General features: G+C 43.3%; 1 protein-coding gene across 3 annotated transcripts in view; it reads right to left on the reverse strand.

Moving 5' to 3' along the window:
• The window catches only part of Epb41l4a (erythrocyte membrane protein band 4.1 like 4A), a 207,609-nt gene that overhangs the window by 77,161 nt on the left and 103,801 nt on the right, over positions 1-26,647 (reverse strand). For all 3 annotated transcript variants that reach the window (XM_059246173.1, XM_059246171.1, XM_059246172.1), the window contains exons 4-10: positions 18,584-18,635; positions 12,511-12,589; positions 7,288-7,385; positions 6,344-6,464; positions 4,366-4,453; positions 1,428-1,516; positions 803-866 (exon numbers count right to left, since the gene is read on the reverse strand). In XM_059246173.1, coding sequence (XP_059102156.1) covers positions 803-866; positions 1,428-1,516; positions 4,366-4,453; positions 6,344-6,464; positions 7,288-7,385; positions 12,511-12,589; positions 18,584-18,635 — 591 coding nt within the window. The remainder of the gene's footprint in view (positions 1-802; positions 867-1,427; positions 1,517-4,365; positions 4,454-6,343; positions 6,465-7,287; positions 7,386-12,510; positions 12,590-18,583; positions 18,636-26,647) is intronic.

A 26,647-nucleotide genomic window follows, 5' to 3' on the forward strand; every position in this document is an offset into this window, starting at 1 on the left:
CCTAGGCTACAGAATGAGTTTTAGGAAAGGTGCCAAAGCTACACAGAGAAACCCTGTCTCGAAAAAAACAAAACAAAACAAAACAAAAAACAAAAAAAGAAGAAGACACAGAGGAATGGGTTCCTCCTGCGTTGCCTTTCCACCTTTATCCTGCATGGGTTGCCCTAACAGCACAAAAAGGCAGCAGGATCTTCACAGACAGATCAAAAGGAGTCTTTCACGCCTTTGCCATCTTTGACCAGCTTCTGAAAGCTACCTGTGAAGGCACGAAAGCACAGCCAGACACAGACACTGTGCCTACTGCCGAAACCCTGCCAGGGTGCCACGAGGTCAGCAGGGCCCACCCTTGACTTCCGGTCTCCATTGAAAGCGTCCAGAATTTCCATCCAGCTTGAGTATCATGCTCAGCAAGAACAGATGCGTGGTACCCAACAGGTTGTTTTGTTTACTTTAGAAGATACATTTCTGCAGTGCCACACAGCCTACAAAAACCTTTCAGAGTAGATGAACCCCACCTTCACAGGCAGGACTGAAAAGCAATTACGGAGATAATACAGACCACGGAAGTTTCTCCTCTACCTAGGAAGGTTTTGCTTTCTTTTGCCAAAACTAAAATGCCATTTTCCCTATCCCCATTTCCCTTTCTCTCCCACAAGAAACGCCTGTGTGACATAATTAACCCAGTTCTGCATGGCTGCAGCTGAAGAAAGCTTTGTAGCTTCACCCCACAACGCCTTTTACGTTGCTAATGAGCAGGTGAGACCCTCCCTCACAGGAGAGCTAGATGCTCACAAAAACTTACATCTTTTCCCAGGACTCTGAGTTCGAACTGGGTTTCCTTGAAGTGCACCTTGGTAATCCGGGGCCTGAAAAACAATGCAGGTAAGGCTATGCTTGCTCTTTTCAGAACTTCAGTTTTCAGAATGCAGAGGGGTATCCCGCAGGAAAAGACTGAGAAACGCAGGATCTTTTACGTCCTGTCGAGGACACTCCAGAGCATCCCTGTATGCCCTCTGCTCGGGACAGTCTCCCTAGGCTACTCCACTAATATACAAACAAGCTTGGAATGCCCATGCCCTGAGGGTACCACCTTCCACACATACACAGGGCCACAGTTCCCCAATCCCTCCATTCCTTCCCCAGTTAGAGCTAAAACTCCAATAAGTCCTGGATCCACGGGCCACCAGCACACAGGGGCATGGGTGGGATATCCTACTCTACAGTTTCCATGGACAAGAGAGCCCAGAACAACCACGACTGAACAGGACAAAGAAGCTACATAAACTCACAACCACTTTCATCCACTTACTACTCACTACTTTAAAGATACATGTTTTTTCCCCCAGACCCATTGGCACACAAGCCCCCAAGCCCAATGTATACAGTACACAGCTTTAACACTAACTCTGCCCCCAAGTTATACTTACCAGAAATACTTCCCCACTTGCTTTTTATTCTTATAGACAACAACACCCACTGGAGTTAGTCCTAAGAAATACTCAGACTTATTTTCTCCCTGAAAAAAAGAAAAAATAAGCAAACACATATATTCCCAGGACCATTAACTTATTCCTAAAGAAGTTCCTAGTAAAACTATAATTGGCCATACAAACATAATTTGCTAGAATGGTTATATAATTAATAATAATTATATAATAAAATAATTAAAATATAGTTAATATTGGAGTTAGGTTTTGAAAGACATCAAACAAACAAAAAACTAGCTAAAGTGTAACAGTAACTAATTGGATGCTCTTTCCCCTCCCAATCTTAACATCAATCTACACCTGTAATTTCAGTTCATCAAGAGGCATGGGATGTAGTATGAATCTTAAAAGGTCCTATTAATGAGAACAAACTTGGATCCAGGTATTGGGGTGAACGCTGAAAGATCAGAGAAGCAGAACAAACCACAGCTTCCTCACCTTGCCAGTTCCTCAGCTGATCCTGTTTCCTCAGACTGGATGCCTCTCAGCTGAATTGCTGCTCAAAAGCCTAAAAGCTTAACCAGCTCTAGTTCCTGGTTTTCATGCCTTATATACCTTTCTGCTTCCTGCCACCACTTCCTGGGATTAAAGGCATGAGTCACCATGCCTGGCTGTTTCCAGTGTGGCTTTAAACTCAGAGATCTGGATGGATCTCTGCATCCCAAGTGATAGGATTAAAGGCGTGTGTGCCACCATTTTCTGGCCTCTATATCTAGTGGCTGTTCTGTCCTCTGACCCCAGATAAGTTTATTAGGATGCACAATATATTGAGGGACACAATATATCACCACAATGGAAGGACAATCAGTCTGATGCTGCCTACACAGTGGTGCTTAAGCCCAGGGGAATCACCACACAGCTTAAAATGCTGATGAGGATGAGCCACCAAATCAGTGACCTCAGAATCTGCAGTGACAGAGGCAGAGTGTCAAAACACACAGCAGCTTCAAACAATTCTGAGCCACAACCTGAGACCCACGGGCTTCTATCCAAAGGTGCTTCCAGACGGTTTGTCTTGGTTTTGCTCTCTGATGTGGATAAAACTGGGCCCAGTTTACCAGTACCACAAGCCTCATGAGGAATTTTAGGCAGCTTCCTGCAGACAGAGGCTTCAATTTCTTAAAGTCTACCATGGTCCTTCCTACCTACACTTGGAACTTTAAGACTGCTCAAAAATTGAGAAGCACGATCCCTTCTCATAAATCCTGGAGACTGTCCATTTTCAGGCAGAGACAAATCTCAAATAAGAAAATAGGACCCGGAAATGAAAGAGCCAGAGGCCGGGTGGGTACCAAGAACACGCACAGAGCCGTTCACTAAACAGCCCACAAGCAGAACGCAGCTGCTCCGGAAAACCCCAGTCATGGCCAACCTTCACCTTTAGAAACGGTCTTCAAGGGATGGAAGACCTAACAGATCTAGGTCGTTTCCCATAGATCCTTCCCACCGCCCTTCCAAACCAGGAAACTTGATTAGGAATTAAGATAATCGTTACAGAATTCAAAGCAGTTGGCAGAAGACTCTACACATTTCCTAGGGGCTGTTGTGTTTTGTTGTTGTTGTTTGCTTTGTTTTGTTGTTTTGTTTTTGTTTGTTTTTTTGAGACAGGGTTTCTCTTTGTAATTTTGGTGGCTGTCCTGGATCTCACTCTGTAGCCCAGGCTGGCCTCGAACTCACAGAGATCCGCCTGGCTCTGCCTCCCCAGTGCTGGGATTAAAGGTGTGCGCCACCACTTTTTTAAACACCCCCAAACCTACCAAGAGGCCAGCAGAAGAGAAGATAATGACTTCATGGAGTTTTAATACCTACCTTCCCTCTTTCGTTTCTTACTACATGATCAGGCTGGTCTCGAATGTGAGACTGTCTGCCCCCCCCCCCCCCCCCCGGGATCACAGTGCTGCCATTACAGGACTGTGCTACCCAGATCTTAGATGTGTTCTTAAAGTCGGCAGCATTTCATTCTCTAATGAGACTGGCTTCTAATATCAGGGAGCTTTCAGATCCTCTGAATCTGTACCTTCCATTATCACACTGAGTGTGTGCTCACGGATGCTTCTAACTGTAAGAGTAATATGGACCAGGAACAATGGCAGGCTGCCTGGAATCCCAGCACTCCACAGTCAGACAGGAGGAGTCTGAGCCAGGGTCTACACAGCAAGACCCTGAAAGACGACTGGCTGACTAAGAAGTATGGTTTCTTGTTTGAGAAGACACTGATGAGCTAAAGACATGCTATAAAACGAATACAGGAGTGAAAATATGGAAGCGATAGTCAAAGAGAAATGTCTGCGAGGGTAGGGCCTGATTCTAGAACACTGATGTGGATCCGGCGGATGCTCGCTGACCACGGCCAGCAGGTGTCCATAGCCACTGAAGAAAACTGGCAGAAATATCTCTATCCACGCAATCAATTAGTCTCCTGGTGACAGAACACTGTGCATTCAATCTAGATCCACCAGCCACCGCACCAGGACTGTTGCCCAACGCCTTCTTTACCTGGCACAGAAATTCATTTTTTTTTCTGCCATAAAAATCTATTTTTAGAAAACCCTCCCGTTTTCTGTCTAATATCATCAATATCATGATAGACTGATTTTAAACTGTTTTGACATTTAGCTAAGCCCTTTGGAACTCTTATCCAGATTGTGTTTGCAAGCCCAGTTAATTGTTTTCTACACGTGGAAATATAATCACAGACTTCTATGCAAAACTCATTAGGGTTTAATCCACGTAAGAACTGCTCTGAGTTTGAAAAATAGGAGAAGTTATCATCCGCTTGGTAAACAAGAGGACGGCAGCTTCCCTAGGGAGTTTCTCTGACTTTTTAACAAAAATGTCATCAGCTTCAAATGTTTCATGTTAATTAAATGTTACTCACATAGACAGGATGGAGGTCAACACCATACATCTCCAGGGATTTAGCAGTCCTCAAGTAATTCAGCTCGGCTTCAGAAGGAGCCTGACCCCTACACCCGGAGTGAAAGCAAAGGCTTTTTTACTCATAGCTACGCCACTGGAGAGAGAAGGACGCTTCAGTGTGTTCACTAATAAAACAAGAAAGGCTCTGCACTAACGTGAAAGATGCGGCTTTGGCCTTCTGGGTGACAAGAAGTTAATATTTATATTGAGTTAATTTCATTTACCAAACCTATTTCTGCTCATTATGGTCTATTCCCAAATTCTCAGCGTGTATTAAAAACTCTCAGTTTCAAAAGCTCCCAAAGAGATTATTGAGAACATAAGCATTCAAATTAAAAAGCAGCCACTTCCCAAGGAGCAAAATGTCGCCACGCAACCAACACCAGCAGCTGTGCATGGGCAGCAACAGGAGCTGGCACCACACCAGGCAAGGGGTGGAAGGGCCCCGCCGCCCAGCAGGGGTCACGTCAGCAGCTCCTGAGCACAGGTGTGGTTTGGAAGCACATTAGTTAACATACAGAAACTGTAAAGTACTTGTCATTTTCATAATTAGTACGGAAGTCTTTCGAAGGCCTTCACTGGCGGTAATATCCCGTGAACACCCTTTGCTCATAATGAGGGTGAGCATCTGCCAGGAATCTCCACGGATGAATGCGGGGAGGGGTAGCCTGTGGGGGCTGATGGCTAACCAAAGATAAAAGCTGCTAAGAATGTCTCCAAATTGAGAATGGTTTTCTGATGTATTCTGTTGCTTCAGCCGCCCTGCACTTAGATGAAAGCCTGCAAGACTGTTCTTCATAAATTGGTCACGAGAAAACTACCAAATTTTGATCATGCTTTATTCCCAGAAAAAGATAACTGGCCACACTATCACATAAAATATGTATGAGCGCCTTTATCCAAAGCCCCATAATTTCAAAATATAATTGTACTTTGGAACTCCTAATAGAATTAGTATTCGCAGACCGTGCCAAACACACTGCCCTTTATAATGTGTAACAAGCTCTCTCTTGTTAGCATCCACTTCAGCAAAACCTTAAAACGAAGGAGTCTGTTTTCAGGCGACAGAGCATTCTAGTGCATGCTAATCCAAGATGGAGAGTCGGCCCCTCTGATTGCTATTCAGCAATTGATTTCTGCCTCTACCCACTGAGGCAGATCCATTCAGCAAACATTTTTGTTGAGCAGATTAATTCTACATTTTTTTCTTAACCATAATAGATCTGAAACCAAGTATGTTCAAAGGGAAATGTTACACAAGAAGCAAAAAAAGCAAAGTTAATCAGTATAGAGGATTTAACCAAAATACTATAATTAAATTATAACTTCAATGCTCTGGGCTATTAACTGCAAATCTTCCCAGAGGAGCACGTGAACTCTCGAGGTGCACACAGGGTTAGCATAATGACTGCAGAAATACCACGCCTGTGTCTTCATGAGCACGGACTCACTGCTATGGCCCAGACGGGATTTTTTTTTGCTTCTTATTCTAAAGATTTACATACTTACCACGGGGCAAATCTCAAAGACACAAAGGCATGTTTACTTATTTTCATATAAGTAAAAGTAGAATATATACATTGTAGGATTTCACAAGAGTAGTGATGGGGGAAAAAAACTACAAAACCCAGCTCTTAGAGAATGACTCTACTTATGTAAAATCACAATACATAAATCTGTACAAAATCAATTTTCTCTATGGAAATTATATAGAGAGGAGAGGTCAAAGGTCATTAACCAAAACTGTGGTGTCTTTAGATACTGGGTTTACTGCCGCCTTTATTTTATTTAGAGAGCTGGAATTTTCAATGAGCATTTATTGTTATAAAAGACGCAAAGAAAACCAGCATCCAGAGCACAGGAATTTATCACTAGAAACACATTATGATCATCTTGGCCGATGATGATAGCTGATACAACAAAAAGCATGATCCTACATTAGAGTCTTATGAATCCTTTCGATGGCTTCTTCCAGCTCTTCCTTCTGGTCAGGAACAAACCGGTACTCCGACACATACCCTGCAGTATGCTTATATGGGTCGTGATCTCCAAGTTCGGCTGGAAGACAAAATGTAATTTTATTCATATAGTTTTTTTTTTCTTAACTATCACAGGTAAGAGTATTTTAGGAAAATGCTTCTAAAAAAATAAAGGAATGGAATTTTTCTATCATGCTTAAACATTTTTCTTCAAATGCCTTATCGATTTATTGATGTAGCTAACTACTAAATAACTTTGCTAAAACATTACTAAAAAAACTTCGCCAAAGATATGTGTGTGGTATAAACAAATTAGGATTTAGAAAATAAAAGTCTATGTTTTTCTTTCCCACAGAGTCTATCATCATTTTATTTCAATTACTCTTATCAGTATATATGAAATAAAATGAATTTTGCGTCATATAGCTACTAGAGTTTAGGGTATGTATTCTAGGGACACTAGAGATGATCCCAATATATCCTCTCAGACAATGAAACCAAGAGCAAGCATGGCCTTCAAACAACCATGCTACATGGGATGCTCCCAGAACACTACAGGACTGGGCTGTCCTGCCACCCTTAGCGCAAAGAGGCAGGAGAAAAAAAAAAAAAAAACAAAACAAAACAAACAAACAAACAAAAAAAACAGAACGTTCTGATCAACTTCTTCCTGTAATAATCATTCTTCTAAGGTCAACTCAATTAGTCTAGTTGACATTCTGCCTGGGATATTTATTCTATATGATGTCTAGTCTACTAGTGTCTCAAGAATGAAGACCAGGCTATCTCATATTCCCTACATTGAATTTGAAATGTTCCCAGGAAATAAACTCACATACAAACAAAAATTCAGATATTTTCTCCAAGCATTCCTGAAGCAAATATACTTAAGTGGAGCCTACCCTGGATGGCATATGCTCCCAGCTGAGCAGCAATGTTGACAGGACAGGGCAGCCGGCCCTGAAGGGCATCTTGCTTCACCTGTAAGAAAAACTGATATCTAAAAGAGAAATGGGAAAAGGAGATTAACAATCTCTGATGCTGCTCAGACTTGAAGCTTCAGGCCCTGACGAGCAAGAGAAAACCCAATCATCCTCAGTTTTAAAAGTCTACTGAACCGACAGGGAGGGAGGAGACCGAGCAACCGTACTTCACATGGCCTCACTGAGTGACTGAACTCAGCGCAGACCAGCTGGCTTGCAAAAGGCTCGGCTGCCCGCTACATCTGTTGCTTTTCAATGCTACTCGGTTTCCCTAAAGGCCAGTCGCCTCTCAGGATCGGGAAAGGACAGTAACAATTCATGGGGTCACTGAGAAGATGAAATGTAATGTCACTGTCGGTACTTCAACAGATGCCATTCTCAAGAGGAAGAAATGACAAGGATCCTACCTATGTTACATGTGTCATCAACAAGGCTCAAAACCATGTGTCCCAGACAAAAATCAACTTGTAGTGTATTTCCCTGTATCTTCCCACTTACTAACCCCGCTCATCATTTCAGCTTTGTTCATTCCGGGACACCTTTAATAACCACAGCACCAAGAACTGTGTTCAACAATGTAAAAACTGTATGTATTTTACATACAATAACCCAGAAAAATGAGGTCAGCACTGTTATCTTCATTCTGTAGATGAGGTAACTGCCCAAGATCTCACCACCAGTTAGTCAGCAGAAACAGAACTGTAGCCCAAGCAAGTGGATTCTAGAACCTCCCAATCAAGAGACTCTACGTGAGCTGGGGGATGGCTCTGTTGGTAACGTGCTCACTGTTCAAGGAGAAGAACCAGAGTTTGTCCCCAGACATGGTGGTGTGTTTATAACCCCAGCTTTCAGGACGCAGAGATGGGCAAATTCCTGGAGTTCTCGGTAAACCCACCTAGCCTAAATGATGAATTCCAGGCTAGTGAGAGCGCCTGTCTCTAAATTCAAGGTGGACAGTGCCTGAGGAGTAATACCCAGGGCTAATCTCTGGTCTACACATGCACACGCATATACACATGCACACACACACACACACACACACACACACACACACACATACACACACACACACAGAGTTTTGTGACTCTGATTAGACCATTCAGCTTCCTTCCCCAGGATGAGCAGAGGCAGCGGTTAATGAGGGGCATCACAAACCCAGCACACCACATCCAGCTGCTGTCACTAATGTGCGTGCATGCGCACACACATGCACACACACACCTGCATCTTCAGGCTGCCCTGTAATTTCCCTTCCTTTGTAAGGTGATGCTTGATGTCACTGGGAGAGGCAAAGACAAGAAAAATAAATGGATTCCAGAAATCTTCCGTGATAAATCTCTTCTCCACCTACTCACAGCTGCAGCCCGAGGAGGAAATCCAAATGCTGGAGGCCACACTGGCCATTCCCAGAAGACCAAGGCTGCAGGCTGGAGGCGAAACCTCCTCCACTGGCTGCTTCAGGAGCTGGCAAACTAGTCTCAGGTGCCCATGTGAGAGAAACCTAGAACACTGGAAAACCATCCCTGACATCCACATCATCACAACATACATGAGAATGTGGCAGCAACACACTCCTCTCCACCCCACACCCAGGACCCTTGCAAGTTTAAAACCTGGCCTGACACCATCCACATCTCTCCTCCTTCCGGTCTGCTCAAGGGTAAGAGTGCCTTTCACAGGTAAAGAGGACTGTCCTACTTCTTTTAAGCTAAAAAAAAAAAAAATCACTACATAGTTAGAAGTAAAGTGATGGAAACCAGACCTTCCCTTGGTCACGTGGTCACACGGAGCACGACACTCCATGAACTACTGAAGGCAGAATGAGCAGGTGGGTGTTAACATACAGTTAATACATACAGATTCCAGAAACGCAGGCTACAGCAAAAGGAACACATATGCCCAGAAAGTTCTGACTAACAGTTTGATAAGCCGAAAGGCCTGTATCTCAGGGCTCCACATTGGTCTTTTTCTATTTCTTGAAACAACAAATGAAAACATATAAAACGACCACCATTTTCCCCCGCTCCAGCTATCCTGCCAATTGAGCATCTACATCGTTTACACTGGAGTCAGTACTATGGACACATTAATTTACCATATTCCTCCAGTCATCTCCCTGTAAAAATACCAAAATCCCATTTACCACAAGAGAACTCGGTGAATGGTAAGAGAGAGCCAAGGAAGATATACGAAACAGTATGATTTAAAAAAAAAAAAAACTATTTACATGGAAATCCTGTAATTCTGTTATGTAGACAGAAAATTGAGAGTTTTAAAAAGGGCTACACAATTTTCCCAAAACCACACAACTAGCTAGATGCAAGATTATATACACAAAAGTCTCCTTTATCTTACATTTCATAAAAAAATTATGGAAAACTTAAAAACCAATACAGAGTAGGCTGGAGCAATGCTCCAAAGAACAGAATCAAGATAATCACTCTATTTGGGGTTTTTGCTTGCTTGCTTGCTTTTTGGCCCTGGACTCATGGCAATCCTCCTGCCTCAGTTCCCCAAGTGCTAGGAGTACAAGCATGAGACACAATACCTAGCTGAACTTAAACTTGAAAACACTGAAATCTGGCTTGGAAATACTGGCCACAAAAAGAGTTTCCTTTAACAGCATATTAGGGAATTTGGATTTTGGGTTTCAGTTTTACCTTTTAGCCAAGGGGATGACTCAGTGTGCGGTGCTTGCTGAGCAAAAACTTGGTGACTGAGTTCCAGCTCTAGAGCCCACATAAGTGGCTAGATGACACAGTAACATGTATCTACAACCCCAGCATTACTACAAGATGGAAGCCAGAGACAGGAGAACATGCTGGAAGCTCACGGGCCAGTCTAGCCAGAAGTGCACAGCACAGAAGCCCAAATAAGAGATAACCTGCCTCAGAAAGAGAAAGACTGAAGAGATACCCTCTGGCCTCCACACACATGCCACGACACATATGCACCACACTCAGACACACACACACACACACACACACACACACACACACACACACACCACTCACATTTACAATCATACATGCACACCAAATAAATAACCAAAGCTATTAAAGCTATTTCATGTAATCAGTCCACTTTTTCATGTCTACTGCACTACAGACCTGTCGATGGAACAATGTCTTTACGCAAGTCAAAATGGCATCATCCTCAGTATATCACATACTGGTCACATGTTAAATATGCATTTAGTTTACCTACATTAACTATGATTTAGACCAAAAAGAAAAAAGTCATAGTCATCACCTATAAGCCAATTACATCATCTGGTTCTTAGATAATCTGGTGAGATACCCAAGGGAAAATGTCTACACTGTCAAACACTGTGGCACAGGCATTAGTTGATTCTGAAGAAAAATTCCTGTTCCCTATTAATACAAGTTAAACATAGGTTAAAATATATATAAGTATATATGTATATACATACACACACACACACACATATATATATTAAAGCTTTGGTCTTTCCCCTCATCTTACCACAAACATTTTCAGAAGCTAACGCTATTTAAGTGTGACTGCACTACACTGTCCTGACAAACAAGGGTGGATTACTAAGAACTCACATTGATTAAGCACTTACCACTCTAAACACATAGATCATACTATCTAACACTTACAAAAGTCATTTGAAACACACACTGAGGCAGAGTCCATGGAAATGATGGCCTTGCACCATTTTTTAAACAAAACGTGCCTTTGCCCTTCTCTAATAAGTTATGGGTATTGAAGCATTTTTACACTTTTAGACTTGAATCCCACTCCCGCCCCCCACGAAGATCTCATACAAATGCCTCTCCTCTCAGAACAACTCCTTCTTACAGAAAGCTGTGTGCTAGAAAGGTGTGAGCACTGGTTTTCCAGAGTGCTCAGGAGCAAACGGAGGTGGGTGATGTGGAGGCAGACGTCACACGGATCTAAAGACGAGGCCTACACGTGCAGCTCAGAGTCGGGTGGGAACCCCAGTGAGTCCAAAATAAAGAGGAAAGAACGTCTGAGCTGAAAGATGCACAAATGCACAGTGGCTGGGAAGTGGCTAGGTCAACGCAGTGCCTGCTGAGCAAGCACGAGAACATGAGTTCGGGTCCCCAGCACCCACGTCACAAGCCAGGCACAGCGGTGCATTCCTGTAACCCCACCTCTGGGTCACAGAGGCAGACATTTCCCTGGGACTTGTGAGCCAGCCAGTCTAGCCGACGAATGAGCTTCACGTTCAATAAGAGACCTTGTCACAAAGATGAAGGAGAGTGATTGAGGAAGACACCTGACCTCTGACCTCCATATGCACACACACCCCCACATGCATATGCATATACAAAAGGAAGGAACAGAAAGGGGAAAAAAAAACTAGGCTGCCTTTGTTGATATGATTTCCAGTTTTTCACATAATGTATAAAGTTTTGCTTCAGCCCCTAATAAAAGTTCACTGGAAAATTAACTATCTGAGTTAGGACAAATGCTTTGGTTTTTGCAGCCAGCTCATTGGCCAAGAAAAGTTCAACAGGACACTGACGTCCCCCACCCCCTCTTTAGAGGGCACTTTCAAGTGCTGGTCTGGACTGTTTTGGTCATCTATATAATCAATTCCAATAAGTAAATCTGTCTTTACTGAAATGTAGTTTTTGGAGATAAAGGTGAAGCAATACATTATAATACTGATCTTTTCTCTCCCTTTTTAATATTAATAAAGTAATTATCTTTTCATTTCCTGCAAAGATAAGTGAAATATTTAAACAGCTGATACTTCAGCTACAACTAATTAAAGGAAAATAACCAGCTTTTCAAATATATATTCATACGCAGAAAACTGGCATCCCAATGCCCTCCCTTTGCAGTTCAAATGACTGCTCTTCCACAAACACAAAGGCCAAAGGCACGCTGAACAACGACAGGGAATATCCTATCACAGCAGATGCAAAATCTATCAACATGTCACCCAGGTTCCTGCCGCTTTCCAACACATCTATCATCGGACACTGATCTGCCTCATGCAAGGCTAAAATTTAATCCTCACAGCAGATGCTTCACAAGACACAGCTCAACACACACTCGGGTGTCTAACCCCAACTTTTAATCCACTTTCAATACAGCCTTTCATATACAGTACATTATTCAAAGATAAAGTTAGTACTATACCTGGTTATTTCTTCTTTGAGTTTACAGGGATCTTCAGCATAGAATTTAATACCAAAATACAAAGTATATGGAGGTCCAGCTTTAAAACAAAAAAAGTAAAAACTAATTACATTTCACATTATAATCAAAGTTGCACTGTGATATGTAACAATTAGGAATTATATTCACATATGGAAAGTACATTAAATATAAAAAACATCTATTTCAAGCCGTGGACAGTTCATTTACATACAAATTATATTTTAAGATTTACACTCTCACATCAAATAATATTAGCACTACAATTTGCCTTTAGGTATACTGTGTATCCACTGACATAATGTGTGTGTGTGTGTGTGTGTGTGTGTCAGGGTCTCTATGTAATTCTGGCTGGCCTGACTGAGACCTGCCATGTAGACCAGGATGGCCTTAAACTCACAGAGATCCACCTTCCTCTGTGTCCCCAGTGTTGGGATTAAAATACCCTTATCTGCCACCATGCCAAGCTTACATATACTTTTAAAAATCATTGATGAGTTTGAATTTAAACTGTGCTAAAATGGAAGGTTCTTTATTTGGGGGAAAAACAGAATTAGGGGCTGGGGAGATGGCTCAGTGGGTAAAAGTACTTGCTATACAAGCAACAGGATCTGAGTTCAGATCCCAATTTCACTGCAAAAGGCTGGGTGTGGCTGCGCATGCATCTGTAGCCCCAGTATCGTGCAGGGCTGACAGAGGAGTTTCTGGAGTTTTCTGACCGCCAATAATCTAGCTCCTGGTTCCATGCAGGGTCCTGTCTCAAGGGAGTAAGGCACGGAATGACAGAGTAGGGTGCCTGACATCCTCTTCTAGTCTTTGCATGTAGGTACATGTACCCATAAGTACATATGCACGCAGGCGCGCGCGCGCGCGTGCACACACACACACACACACACACACACACGTGTACACACGTGTACACACGTGCACATGCACAGAATAACATTTACAAAAATATTTCTAAAGACATAAGAACACAAAATGGAAAAGGCATGGTTCAAGACTATTGAAAGCAGGAAATGAATTCTAAGCGCATGTTCATTCCCACATAAACACAGAAAACACTTAAGACCCAAAATACCACAATGTTCCCGGTTCTCATCTCTGGTTAGACAGTCTATGCACAATTTTTATTAATTTATGTTTTCCTATTATTCATTATTGAGGGAAGGAGGTAGGAAGGAGAGGCTCTTCTCGCCATCAAAAATGCATATTGACAAATAAATGACCTTTTAAAGCCATCCACTTATCACATCAACTATCAAGAAGAAGGTTTTCTAAACTTCTCTGCAAAAGGCTGTAAAGACCGCTGAACAGCAGAGGGGACTGTGTCCGTGAGTCACAGCCACGGGACAATGGACCAGCCCCCCTGCGTATTCAAACAGTGAGATCTGTATGTGCTGGTGTGAAGAGGCTCACCAGTCTACAGTCCTGACACCTCATAGGGAAAAAATGTTAATCTATGATGTCTGTCCCAGGAAAAAATACACGCGGAAGTGTAAATTGTGGCAAATGTTGGGAAGAGGAAGTAGCAGTCCTCTGCAAACTGATTAGCTAGAATTTTCATAATCATGTATATATTTCTTAAGAAAAATGATCAGAGAAGCGACGCGATAGCACAATATCTGTTGCATTTAAACGATTCTAATTTTTTTAATTCATTTATTTTATGTGTATGCGTGTTTGCCTGCATGTATGTATGCACACACCACGTGCATGTCCGTCACCCTCCAAGGTTGGAAGAAGGAGTCAGAGCCCTGGAACTGTAAGTACAGACAGTTGTGAGCTGCCATTATGGGTGCCGGGAATTAAACCCAGGTCCTCTGTAAGAGCAGCCAGTGCTCTTAACCACTGAGACATCTCTCCAGCCCCATTAACTATTCTAAATAGAGAAATATTTCCTCACATATGTAAAAAAGATACTTCTTATTCATTTACCACACACAAAAGAACTAAATCTATGGACAACAAAAAAACAAAATTAAAAAGTTCAGAAACAAAGCCTGGCATGGCACATTCGTGGGGAAATACAGTCAACACATCGTACAGGAGTACGATAGTCCCGTGGGTGCTGTTATATTGTAGTAAGCCGCTCCTAAAAACATTTCTTACTTCAGAGTGAGTGGATGTAGACTGCACTGTTTTCAAGACTTTAACTTCCAAGCTGGCAGTAACTATTAATAGAGCTAATATGCTTTGTTTTTGTTTTGAGGCAAGGTCTCCTGCGGCTCACACTGGCCTCGAACCTGCTCTACAGCTGAGGTTGATCTGAAGTCCCTATTCCCCATCTCCACCTCCCAGCTGCCGCTTCCTTTGTTTTAAAAAAGGCTTTTTACTTGGTGCTCCAACTGACTGTCAGTGTTGCAACTGATTATTTCACCCAAGGCTCTGCCCCACCAACAGAAAGCATGGCATGTGCCTGGTGAAAACAGCGGACGCCACGTAATTGATATAAAGAATGCGCTTTCATTTTAAGTTAAATAAATGAAGTCATAACTTAAATGCTGGGTGAAAGAAACAAATTAGATCCAGTAATAAAAATAAAGTTCATTTATAACATACAAACCATGTCATTGGCTATTATCACATACTCACACATGTTCTGTACTCTCCCAAAGCCCTATTAACCACATGTGTAGGACATCAAGAGCAGGCCCCTGCCTCTGCCTTCCTTCATGAGTTACTTCTTACATTTCGTGATTTTTTTTTTTTAAATCGACATTTTAAAACCTTTGCTCTAGTTTCCTATCAGTACTCCATATATTTGGTTTTTATGTGTAGTCAATCACTGTTTGTATTTCTGAAAACACACCCCTCATCACAGACACCAGGGAGGCAAGACTATTAAATATTTAGAAGAGGCAGGAAGTCCAGGCCGACGGCTGATGGTCTGTGTCAATCAAGCTCTGTTCCTGAGCAGATGGGTCTGCCTGTGCCCGCAGGCGGCTGGGCTTTCACCTAGGGGGGCAGGGGGGCAGGGAGGCAGGCGTGCATGCCGCTAAGATGTGCACAAAGAGAAGAGACCTTCTATAGACTCCAGGGCTACGTTCATTCTGTGGAACATGACAGATGACCCCTAGTCACCCAGCCCAGACATTTCATCTCTGTCCAGTCATGGGTAGCTAAGCAGAAACTTGAAAAACGCACAATGAAAACCACTCAGCTCGAGTTAATTGTCTTTAAGGGCTTCGGCCTTTTCCACCGTCATACAGAGGGCCTTGTGTTAGTTCATACTGCCCAGTGTGGTGCCGCACACCCTTAATCCTAGCACTCAGGAGGCAGAGACGGGTGCATCTCTTTGTGAGTTTGAGACCAGTCTGGTACATCGTAAGTTCCAAGTCAGCTAAGGATATACAGTGAGACCCTGTCTCAAACAACAGTAGCAACAACAAATTCATGAATATTTCATTCTTGGCCACAGCCTGGAAGCCACCACAGAGCAGGTGAAGCACTGAGGAGTTAAGCAGCTTGCCTGAAACCACAGGGATGAGAAGGAAGCTTACCCATGCCTAGTATTTGGTGCTGTGTGGACACTGTCTTCCACAGCCTGGGGAAACAGACCTTGGGTGCAAACTCCCATCTGGAGCACCTGGTAGAGAAATCTACAGCCCTAGAAACGGTCATTTATATGCAAGAATATTTCTAGCCAGACATTTTCTGGCTTCTTATCTAAGACTAACTTCAAAAATGGATGCTGGTGGAGCAAATCACTAACTCAGTAGAATCTGGAATCCATCCCTTTAACGAGATCGACGTTAAGAAACTTTTAAAGTGAAGCTAATAACATTTTGTTTTATCAAAGAAAAAAATGTAGGAACCAGACACTGGGAATTCCCCAATCTACCATTCATAGTGTCTTAACGATAATAATGAATTTCCACTTGTTTAGGGCGAGTAAATCCAGCTTTACCTATGAGGATTTTGGTGACTAGAAATGGCCTCCCATTTGTATGGCTACTCACACCAACCATGCTATTTTCCTCCCTTATCAGAACAGTTCACGAGATAAGACAAAAAGTCTTCCATGACACAGTTCTTCAGTTGAGATTGTGTCTTTTACACATGATACATCACGTATTTAACATTACTGCATTTGGAAAAAAAAATACTGCTTCTTATGATGCTGTTTAAATAGAATATCTTAATACATTGAGTAGGCACACTTTAAAATTTCACCTTAATGGGCTGGAGAGATGGCTCGGTGGTTAAGGGCCCTGCCTGGTCTTCCAGAGGACCTGGGTTCAATTCCCAGCACCCACATGACAGCTCACAACTGTCTGTAACGCCAAGATCTGACACTCTCAGACAGACAGACATGCAAGTAAAATAAAAATAAATTATTTCTAAAAAAAATTCACCTTAAAATATTTTGAAAGACTTACTCACTTTTATGTGTATGGGTGTTTTGTCTGCATGTATGTCTATACATTACATGTATGTCTGGTGTCCAGGAAGGCCAGAAGACAACATTGGATCCTCTGGAATTGGGGTTACCCAGGTTATGAGCCATTGTGTAGGTGCTGGGAAACAAACCCGGGTCCTCTGGAAGAGCAGCAAGTGTTCTAACCACTGGGACATCTCTCTAGCCCCTGTGTTTATCTGCTTGTTTTTGAAATAAGGACTTACTCTGGAGCCCAAGCTGGCCTCAATGTGTGGCCATCCCCCGTCTACTACTATTTTACTAGCATTACATGAACCACCATGTTCCACTAAAATGTTTACATTTTTTTTATTATCTCAGGAAAAACCTGCAAGTTTATTTTAAAATAATTATTCCTGAAATTTTCCTGAGTTTCTGATAGCCATTTTTTAATTGTTTCAAATGGGCCAGGGCTGTAATTTATAAACTTTGGTGATTTCCACCAAGGGAGAAAGCAGATAATAACAATGGTGCTGATGTTCAGAGAATCTGGACTTGCTCCTGAGGGTCCTGCAGTTCCAGGTTCCTAGTCTTTTTCTGAGGCGTGACTGCATTCCTATGCTGGGATCCACGAAAGTCCACACAACCAACAGGACCACAGAGAACGGGCAGACAGGCATGGGATCCAGCGATGGGGCCCAAAGGCAGAAGGGTCCACTAGGTTCTGATTGACAGTCAGTCACAAATTTGAACAAATGACTCATTGGATACAGAAGTCAGTCTGGGATAATGAAAAATTATGCAAACAATGATTGCTATAGCAATGTGAATTATTTAATGTCAGTGAATTACACACAGAATGTTTCAAATTGTTAATTTGTGTAATTTTACCACAAAAATTTGTAAAGGATTATTAATTTGCATACTTAAGTTTTTGAGTGTGTTAATAAATAAAACCTTGGGAATGGATATAAAGATTAAAGAATATGTATTTAACTATACCAACTTTGATCATTCCAAAAGCTAACTCCTGACAAGAAATGGCCTCTCTCCTTGAAGTCAGAAACTTTTCATGTCACAGGCCCTGTGGCATGATAACAAAACAACCCAAAACCCAGGAACCAACTCTTTCCTCTCTCCTCCTTTCTTCTTTTTAAGGTCGAGTTTTAAAGGCAAGCATATACAAAAGTCACAGATTAAAAAAAAAAAAAACTCATTGCATGAGTTGGCTGTTTGAAACCTGGGGCCTATGCAGGGTCCCTTGGCTCAGCATGGGAGGAGGGGACTGGACCTACCTGGACTGAGTCCACCAGGTTGATCTCAGTCTGTGGGGAAGGCTTTGCCCTGGAGGAGATTGGAATGGGGGGCGGGCTGGGGGGAAGGTGAGGGGGGCGGGAGGGGGGAGAACAAGGGAATCTGTGGCTGATATGTAGAACTGAATTGTATTGCAAAATAAAAATTAAAAAAAAAAAAAAAAAAAAAAAAAGAGAGGGTGTATCCCTAGGACACACTCGATACAATCATAGGATCCTGAGCATCTGATTAAATTAGCCCCACCCCAGTCTAGAGAGTCTCACAGTACACAACCCAGGAACGATTCTCTCTGCCCTACTGTTCCCTCACTGGCACTAAATTAATCACAAACATTTCACCATGCCTAAGTCACTTCTCACAAAACTAAAATGAAATACCTACTGTTGATCAGCTCCTTGTGCTCCGCGAGAGTTTTTGCTGGATCCAGCCAGTACTGTAAGACAGAAAGGGGCAATTGTAAAGTTAGATGCGTTTCGTCCACCTCTGCATCAAAGACTATTTCTGAAGTATTACTCAAGTGCTATTTAAATACTGGACAAGTAAACCACCATGCATCATGTCATATCCACAGACTCACTAAGAAGCGTTCTGTGGCTAGACTACTAAAGAAAGGGAAGATGCTCACCACTGGCGTCCAGGGAGAGCCAGGGCAACAATGTGCTTCAGCTGGACTGTACTCCCTGAAGGGTGGATGGCAGCTAGACACTTACAAATGAGTGGTATTACCTGGAAGACAGTGGCCACTAAGAAGACCCTCTAAGTGTCTTTCCATAGCCCTCCTTCATGGTCCCCTAAGTCATGTCTCCCCATAAAATATCCCCAACCTCTTCACTAGCTGTCCCATACCCTGTAACACATGCTACTAGGTATTAGGAAGAAAGCAATCAAATTAGATCAAATCGTCGCTTGGGGTCCAAGAGGGGAGTTCAGCTCCGTTGAGGTCCTGAATCTGGAGCACAGCCGTGGGGATTTCTACCTGGATTTCCCTTGCCATCACCATGCAACAGGGGATGAAGAACTGAAAAGCTCTGCGTGTGCCCCACAGGGTGTCTATGGAGAATAGACGATGCAATTCACACAGTCTTTAGCTGGCTCACCCACAGCTATGCAACGCTCGATCATTATTAAGGTCTGAGGCTCGCTCTTGGTAACGGGCTTTAGCCCATGTAAGGTATTTGCTTATTAATTCACATCAACCTTTAAGGACTAGAACTGCAGGCAGGATGGGGAATTCTTGGCCCTGTAGACAGGCTTTCCTTTTCCCCTGTGAAACAAAAATCACAGAAAGAAGCCAGCCCCGCAGCCTCGGCTCTCCGTCTGCAAGAGGAGCAAGGAGAAGTCGCAGCCACACAGAGGAGGCTCAGACTCTTATGGGAGGCACTGCAGGGCCCATGGGGACAAACAGATGGAGCCTCTCCATCATTTACCCTAGACAAATATGGAGGACCCACAGGAACACGCAAGAGCCATCTCCATTTGCCTAAATAAGGCTCCATTCCCACAGCAGGGAGAGAGGAGCTGGCATCCTGCAACTATGGCCACTGAATTCCCAGCACTTCCGCATTAACCAACCCTAATGAGATCACTCAGTCCCGCCAGACCCGCTGTGCCCCCTTCCCTCGGCCCCCGCCCCCCAACACTCAGCAGAGAATCAGGTGCTACAAGGGAGGTCCAGGAGAACCTACCTACCAGTGTTCCCTTTCCTTCCCTTAGGTGAACCGTGATTATAAACAGAGGTTCTATATGTTATGCGATCCCCTTACCTTCTGTTTCAAATGATCTATGATACATGACAAGCGTTCACACTGAGTGCCCCAGTAAAGCATATTACTGCAGTAGTAGCCTCAATTCATCGGCACCCATCTGCCACTCTCTCTCAAGGCAGTTCTACTTCTCCAAGATTGTTACAAAGTAGCCAGCATACACAAGTCCACCGACTTAAAACAGAAGAGGTATTTGAATCAGGGGCTGTAACCAGGGAAGTTCTGTGGAGCCCACAATGACCAGAGATGCTGCTTGGGTGCTGACACACTGGTTCACAGGGAAATGCTGGCTCCCTGTGCAGAGCGAAATCAACCCACTTGTTGCTCTGTATTTTGGACACAATGCAGACTCATTCTTCTCTGTGTACGAAGCTAAGGATTCTTCCCATGAAATGGAAACATAAAGTAGACGAACTATTTCTTTCCTTTGGTGTAAGTGAAAGGGTTTGAAGCTGAGGAGGTGACTCAAGGGATAATAGCAATTGCCATTCGAGCCTGGCAACCTGAGTGTGACATGTAACACAGCACATGACCATACTCATGCCTGCAAGTGCACACACAAAAGGGGGGGTAATAAATAAAATGTATTTTTTTAAAAGATTTGAGTATGCCTATGTATTTCAGAGGGAAAGCTAACAAACACAAACACCCACTTGACAGTTGATTAGGTTTCTACTGCTAAATAACACATTGTCCAAGAAAAAAAGAGAGAGAGACTTCAAACGACGCCCATTCACTATCTCAGAGTTCTGAAGGTCAGTGGCTCTCTTCTCTCTGGGTATCACCAGGCTGGGCTCAAGACATCCTCAATGGCTGGTGACCCATCCACAGAGCCCATAACAGAGAGTACTGGAGGCAGGTGGGCCCTTCGAGGTTCTTCCCATCATCCCAAGGGTCAAAGCTGGTCCAAATACTAGGCTTTAATTTTAGGACTTACATCACACACAGAAGGATACAAGAAGTGCCAAAGGGGAATGGGTGGGATGGGAAGGGAGAGTGAAACCACAAGGAGCCAATGAGAGCAAGGCTTCTAAACTTTCTCTTCTAAAATGATTACAAAGTGTCAAATTTTATAGACGCATCAGTTCAGGGCATTTGGGGTAATAAAATGCTTTCTGATGTTTATTTTTGGCTGGTACACAAGAACATAAAAGTTCTATGTTAATGGTGCACCATGGAGCTCAGCCTGTGTATATACTGTGCCATTTTCTGTTTTTCAAACACTGGGAAGGCCATGAAAAGAAAACAGGATCCTTTTATCTTTAAAGGATATGAAAGTATGGTTGGTATACCAAACAAAGCACATGAATGATAATCTGTACAATTTAACCTCTTTCCATGAGAATGATTTAAATTTTCATGTAAAAAAAAAAAAGCACAGTAAAGTTCCTGAGATGAGACAGAAATTACAGTTTGGCGCAAAGCAAAGAAAAGCGAGATCCAGCCAGAGACCATTCAATCAACGCCCTGCACATCAGCTATGCTAACTACGCATCCATCCAGAGCTGCCAGGCACAAATCTCATTCTATCAAAATGGAAGGCAGAGGTGATGGAGGTCAGACAATGATCAATGCTGCAGAACGTAAACAATAAACACAAATCTACCAGGTTTCACAGGCCAACATCCTGAAATGCAAAACCCACTTATGTTCAACCAAGGGAGAGATACGACCTTGGAACCAAATCAGCCACAGTTACGAGGGCACTGTTACCACGCAATATCAACAAGCAATCAAACAGCACACCTCTGCTCACACTGAACACACCAGACTGCTCATACCCAAGAGGAAAAAGGACACAGAAATTTGATACTGGATGCAATATCCCATTCTTAAGGTTCTGGAGGTAGGCTTTAAGCTACTTAACACGCACAGAACACTCTCTATTGACACCCTTTATATGTCACACCAGGCACTGTCCTGGGAAGTGAGATGGGCCTCTAACCTCAAGGTATTTGAAGCCTAGCCAGCGACATACAGACACAAAATTATAGTACAGAGCATGAGAAAATGTGCATAAAATGAGTACATACATGATATTAAAATTACACACAAGGGAAATGAAAAAAGACTATACTAAGAAAAAAAACACTGAACAATATGTTCATGAAAAAAGTCCTCAAGATTTATGTATGGAGGAAAAAAGAACCTTATAATGTTATAAAATACATGTCAATTGTCTCAATTGCCTGTATGTATGTGGTATGTGTATGTGCTTATGTGGATGCATGTGGAGTATAGAGGTCCGTATCAGATGTCTTCCTCAATTGTTTCTACTGATTTTTATATATTTCATATATATTTTCATTGAGAATTTTATACATGCATACTATGTATGTTGTTCATATTCCTTCCTAACTTCCTAAATCCATCTCCCACCTCCCCCCAACTTTGTGATCCACCTTATGTTTTGAGACAGCGTCTCTCATTGAGCCTGGCGGTCATGAACTTGGTTAGGCAAGTTGGCCAACGAACTCCAGGGATCTGCTTATCTCCACCCCACAGCCTGGAGTTACAGGCAAGCCTCACCCCGCCCAGCACTTACATAAGTGCTGGGGATCCCAACTCAGGCCCTCCTGCTTGCATGTCAGGCCCTTTACCAAGGGAACTACCTCTCTAGCCTTCCTCTACTGCTGCTCAAGCACGTGAACCTGCTTGTAAGTGACAGCACAGTCCTTTGCAAGAGAGCACTATAGTGACATTGGTGTTGCCCAATAACTAAGACATCAGTACTCACGAAGCACCCTGTGGTTTGGGTACCATTTGTCCTCTCCCAACACTCATGATGAAATTTGGTCCCCAGTGTAACAGTGCTGAGTATGACCTTTGAGAGACATTAGTTCATGAGATGTCACCCTCAGGAATGGATTAAGGCTGCTTTCCTGGGGATGAACTACTTAAGGGAACAGGGCTGTTACAAAGCAAGGCCCCTCCTGCTTTGTTTCTTTCCTCTTCCTACCCCAGCACAAGGCCCGGCCAGATGCACCTGCCTCATCCTGGACATCTAACCCCTTGGACCATAAACCAAACTAAATCAATTGGTTTAATGTACCAGTCTCAAGTACTCCGTCACAGCAACAAAAACCAGGCTGGTAGAGAATTTTTAGAAAGAAAGAAAAAAGGGGCTTATTCTACTTATTCTAGTCCTTTCAGCCACACAGAGTGAATGGGAAAAGATAAACACAGATTTCATGATCACCCTATCCAATGATGACAACCAGGGTGTGGCATTTCGGAACTGGGCTTGGGTGTGCCATCTCGCCTATCCAGGTGGTCCCAAGGAGAAACAGCCTGTATTCTCTAGAAAAGCTCCTCATTCCTCTCTACCTCAAACCCCTCTCTTTAGTGTGTGTATAAACACACAAACTGGACGAGGGTCTATTCTGTACAAAAATAGCAATAAATCAAAACACACCTTTCTGCCTCACCTCACTTCATGCAGCCTACTTATGAACATAAGCCCCAAACACCCAGCTACTCAGGAAGCATGACCACTGTCCTCTCCGCTCCCAGTCTTTCCCCAGGATAGAAGAGGCAAGCAGTAAGTACCTTTCCTTCCCCAGCCTGTCAATCTTAATAACAACACTGGTGTAACAAGGAGGAAAGTGACAGAGCCTTCGTCGTCTCTGACAGTCTTGGCTAAACGCCCTGGGCCTCTTTCTTTCACCTTGGCTGGTAAATGTCACAATTTCATCAACTTTCTGGGTAACAGTCTCAGAATTCAAATTTTAAATTCTAATACCGTCCACTAAATCAATATCCCAACCTTCAAAACAGATATTCAATTCAGGACACAACCATTGCTAACTGTTCACCGGGAGTCTCCTTAAGAGTTCTCACAGTATAAGGACTCCTTGACAATTTAAATAAAGAACGGACAGCATTTAGTGATTAAAAAAAAAAAAAGCTTCGCCGTATCTTGGGCAGTGGGGAACGCAGACCTGCCGCTGGCCAGTGGGCTCCGTCCTAAAAAGGACATCTGTATCACCCATGTGAGGCTCGGAGACCGTCACAAATGTGGTAAAAAGAACGCAAGAGCCAAAGAAGGGGAAGTGAGCATGGCGTGGCTTGCCGAACTCACGAACTCACTGCAGCGACCTGCGCATGCCACCCCTGCATCATGCCTGGGAGAGGGACCCCTGAGGCCCCACCCCTCCCTAAAGGAATATGAGCCGCTAATGGTTCCTAGAGATGGATGAATCGTTCTCTTCAGTGGTGTAGACGTGGATAAGCTGCCCAGGTTCCAGTAAAAAGCCCCCCACTCATGCTCATGCAATCAGCCACAGTTGAACTCAGTGGGTCACACACACAAAAGATCAAAGCAGGGGGAAGGCTTGTTGGGACGGATGTTTTCAAAGGCAGAGCGAAAGGGGGTGAGAAAGGACACCGGGGGATAAAAATGACCAGAATCTACGGTATACATAGTTTTACTGTATCTAGTTTACAGTAATGATGTAATGGCGGTTCCTTCAAGAATTTAGGGATGAATGGCTGGGCGACTTTAATCCCAGCACTCAGGAGGAAGAGGTCAGCCGGGTCTGCACAGTGAGATCTGTCTCAAAAACAGACAACCAAAGAACTTAAGAATGAGACACTTATGTTTCCTGTTTTCCTTCTCCTTTCCTTGGTTCTAGGAATTAAATTTAGGGTCTCAGGTATGCTCCACAAACTCCAAGCTTCACAAACTCTACTACTGAGCGACATCTCAGCCCTTTCTCACCCCTTAAGTTGCCTGGCCCAGCCTTGAACCCACTCTGTGTATAGTCCAGGCTAGCCTTGAGCCTATGATTCTTCTGCCTCAGCCTTCCAAGTAGTTGGGATTACAGGCCTGTGCCACCAGGCTGCCTTAAACCTACTTTCTGCAAACCAAAGAATTGCCACACACACACACACACACACACACACACACACACACACACACACACACACACATTGTTGTTGTTATTGTTTAAAATAACAAAACAATTTCTCGATTTAATAAGTCAAAAGAGAGTCTAAGTCACAAGAGCCACAAAGATCTCAAAAAAAAAAAAAATGACAGAATAGGTCATCCTAGGGAGCTTAGGATTCAACACAATTCACACTTGCACTCCAAGACATCCAGGGCTGTGTCAACAGCAATGTGCTCTTTTCTCATTGCCTCTGGGTACAGATCCCAGGACCTCTAAGCAACATTAACAGGTTATGACTTGAATTTGCTCCTTGGTATGAATGACTGAAGCCTGAGGACCATACTGGAGCAATCCCTTAGTATGGACCCAGACGACACCCTGTCATTGGAGCCTTCTGCACACGAGGAGGGAGCTCTGTTTTTCAGCAGAGGTCGATTTCCACAAATCACTGTTGGCTCCTCATAAAGTACCACCGGCCCCATCTCTATCACCCAGGGACCCTGGCACCATTCTGAGCATTGAAGAAATAACAATAGCAAGGGACTTGATGAATTTAATCACATCTATTCAATTGCTGTCATATGCCAGGTATGACTGAAGACTTTATAGGAACCAACTGATTTACTCTCTTAATATATAAACTGTATAAACTATGCACTGTATAAACTACCACAGTTACCATTTAAATGAAGAAGTAAATGCTGAGTAGTTAACCTGTCCAACAGTATAGACCAGTCATGTCTAAGAACTGATTTCCCACTCTCTGGAGGTGTCTGAATAGTAACATGTAACCTTAATATCAAGATCCTACTCTCGGCTATGAACTCCTACTTCCTCAGCTCACTCCTCTAACAATCTGACTGCGTTAAGACATCACTGATCCCAGTAGCTTTTCATTTCCCTTCCTCTGCCCCTCACTGTGCCCTCACGTGCTTTATTAGCCATTACAGCATGCACTTGGAATCATCTTCAAGCCCCTTACACATCGTTCCCTCTGTAATGGCTACTGTGGGCAGACGCAGAGTTCACTGTGACCATGTCTCCCTTATGCAGACACCCAACGGTTACATACAACCGAAGGTTCAGACTTTCTGAATTAATTTCTTTTCTTGTCACCATGGCCAAATTCCTGAAAGAATCAATTTAGGGGAGGAGAGGGTTAAGAGGCACGTGGGTTTAAGCTATGCATGGTGGCGTATCACTCTGCAGCGGCAGGAACATGAGGTGATGGCTTGTTACGTCTCAGGTAATCAGGAAGCAGAGAGAGCTCAGGTCTGAACACTAGGAGCTGTAACTCAAAAGGCCTGCCCTCCAGCAACCCACTTCCTCCACCAAAGCCCTAGGCCCAAAAAGTCCATTCAATATGAACTTCTCAGTGGACTAACCCTTCACTGAAGTTAATGCCTTCACGATCTACTCACCTCTTAGTAATGTCTTTAGATGGAGAGAGAGCAAGTCTTCAAACACATGGGCCTTTGGGGAAACACTTCATATCTAAACCAATCAGTGTATCACTTTAAATTCATTACTGCCTATAGCGTCAAACAGAATCCTACTGTATCTTATTCTCTCTATCTAGACAACCCCTTGGCATTTTTTAATGGCATCCTCAAAACCCAACATCTCTTCTACCTTCTGTCCTCTCAGGCGAAGACCTTGGTTATTTCACTGAGAAACTAAAGCAATCAGAACGGTCTTGCTCCACCTACCCACCTGCCTGCATCTGTGCTGTGCTCTGTCCTCTCCTGCTCCCTGAGAGACACGTCCACAATCCACCTAAGCCTACGGTG

The sequence above is a fragment of the Peromyscus eremicus genome, chromosome 19 (assembly GCF_949786415.1).
Source record: "Peromyscus eremicus chromosome 19, PerEre_H2_v1, whole genome shotgun sequence".
Taxonomy (NCBI): Eukaryota; Metazoa; Chordata; class Mammalia; order Rodentia; family Cricetidae; genus Peromyscus; species Peromyscus eremicus.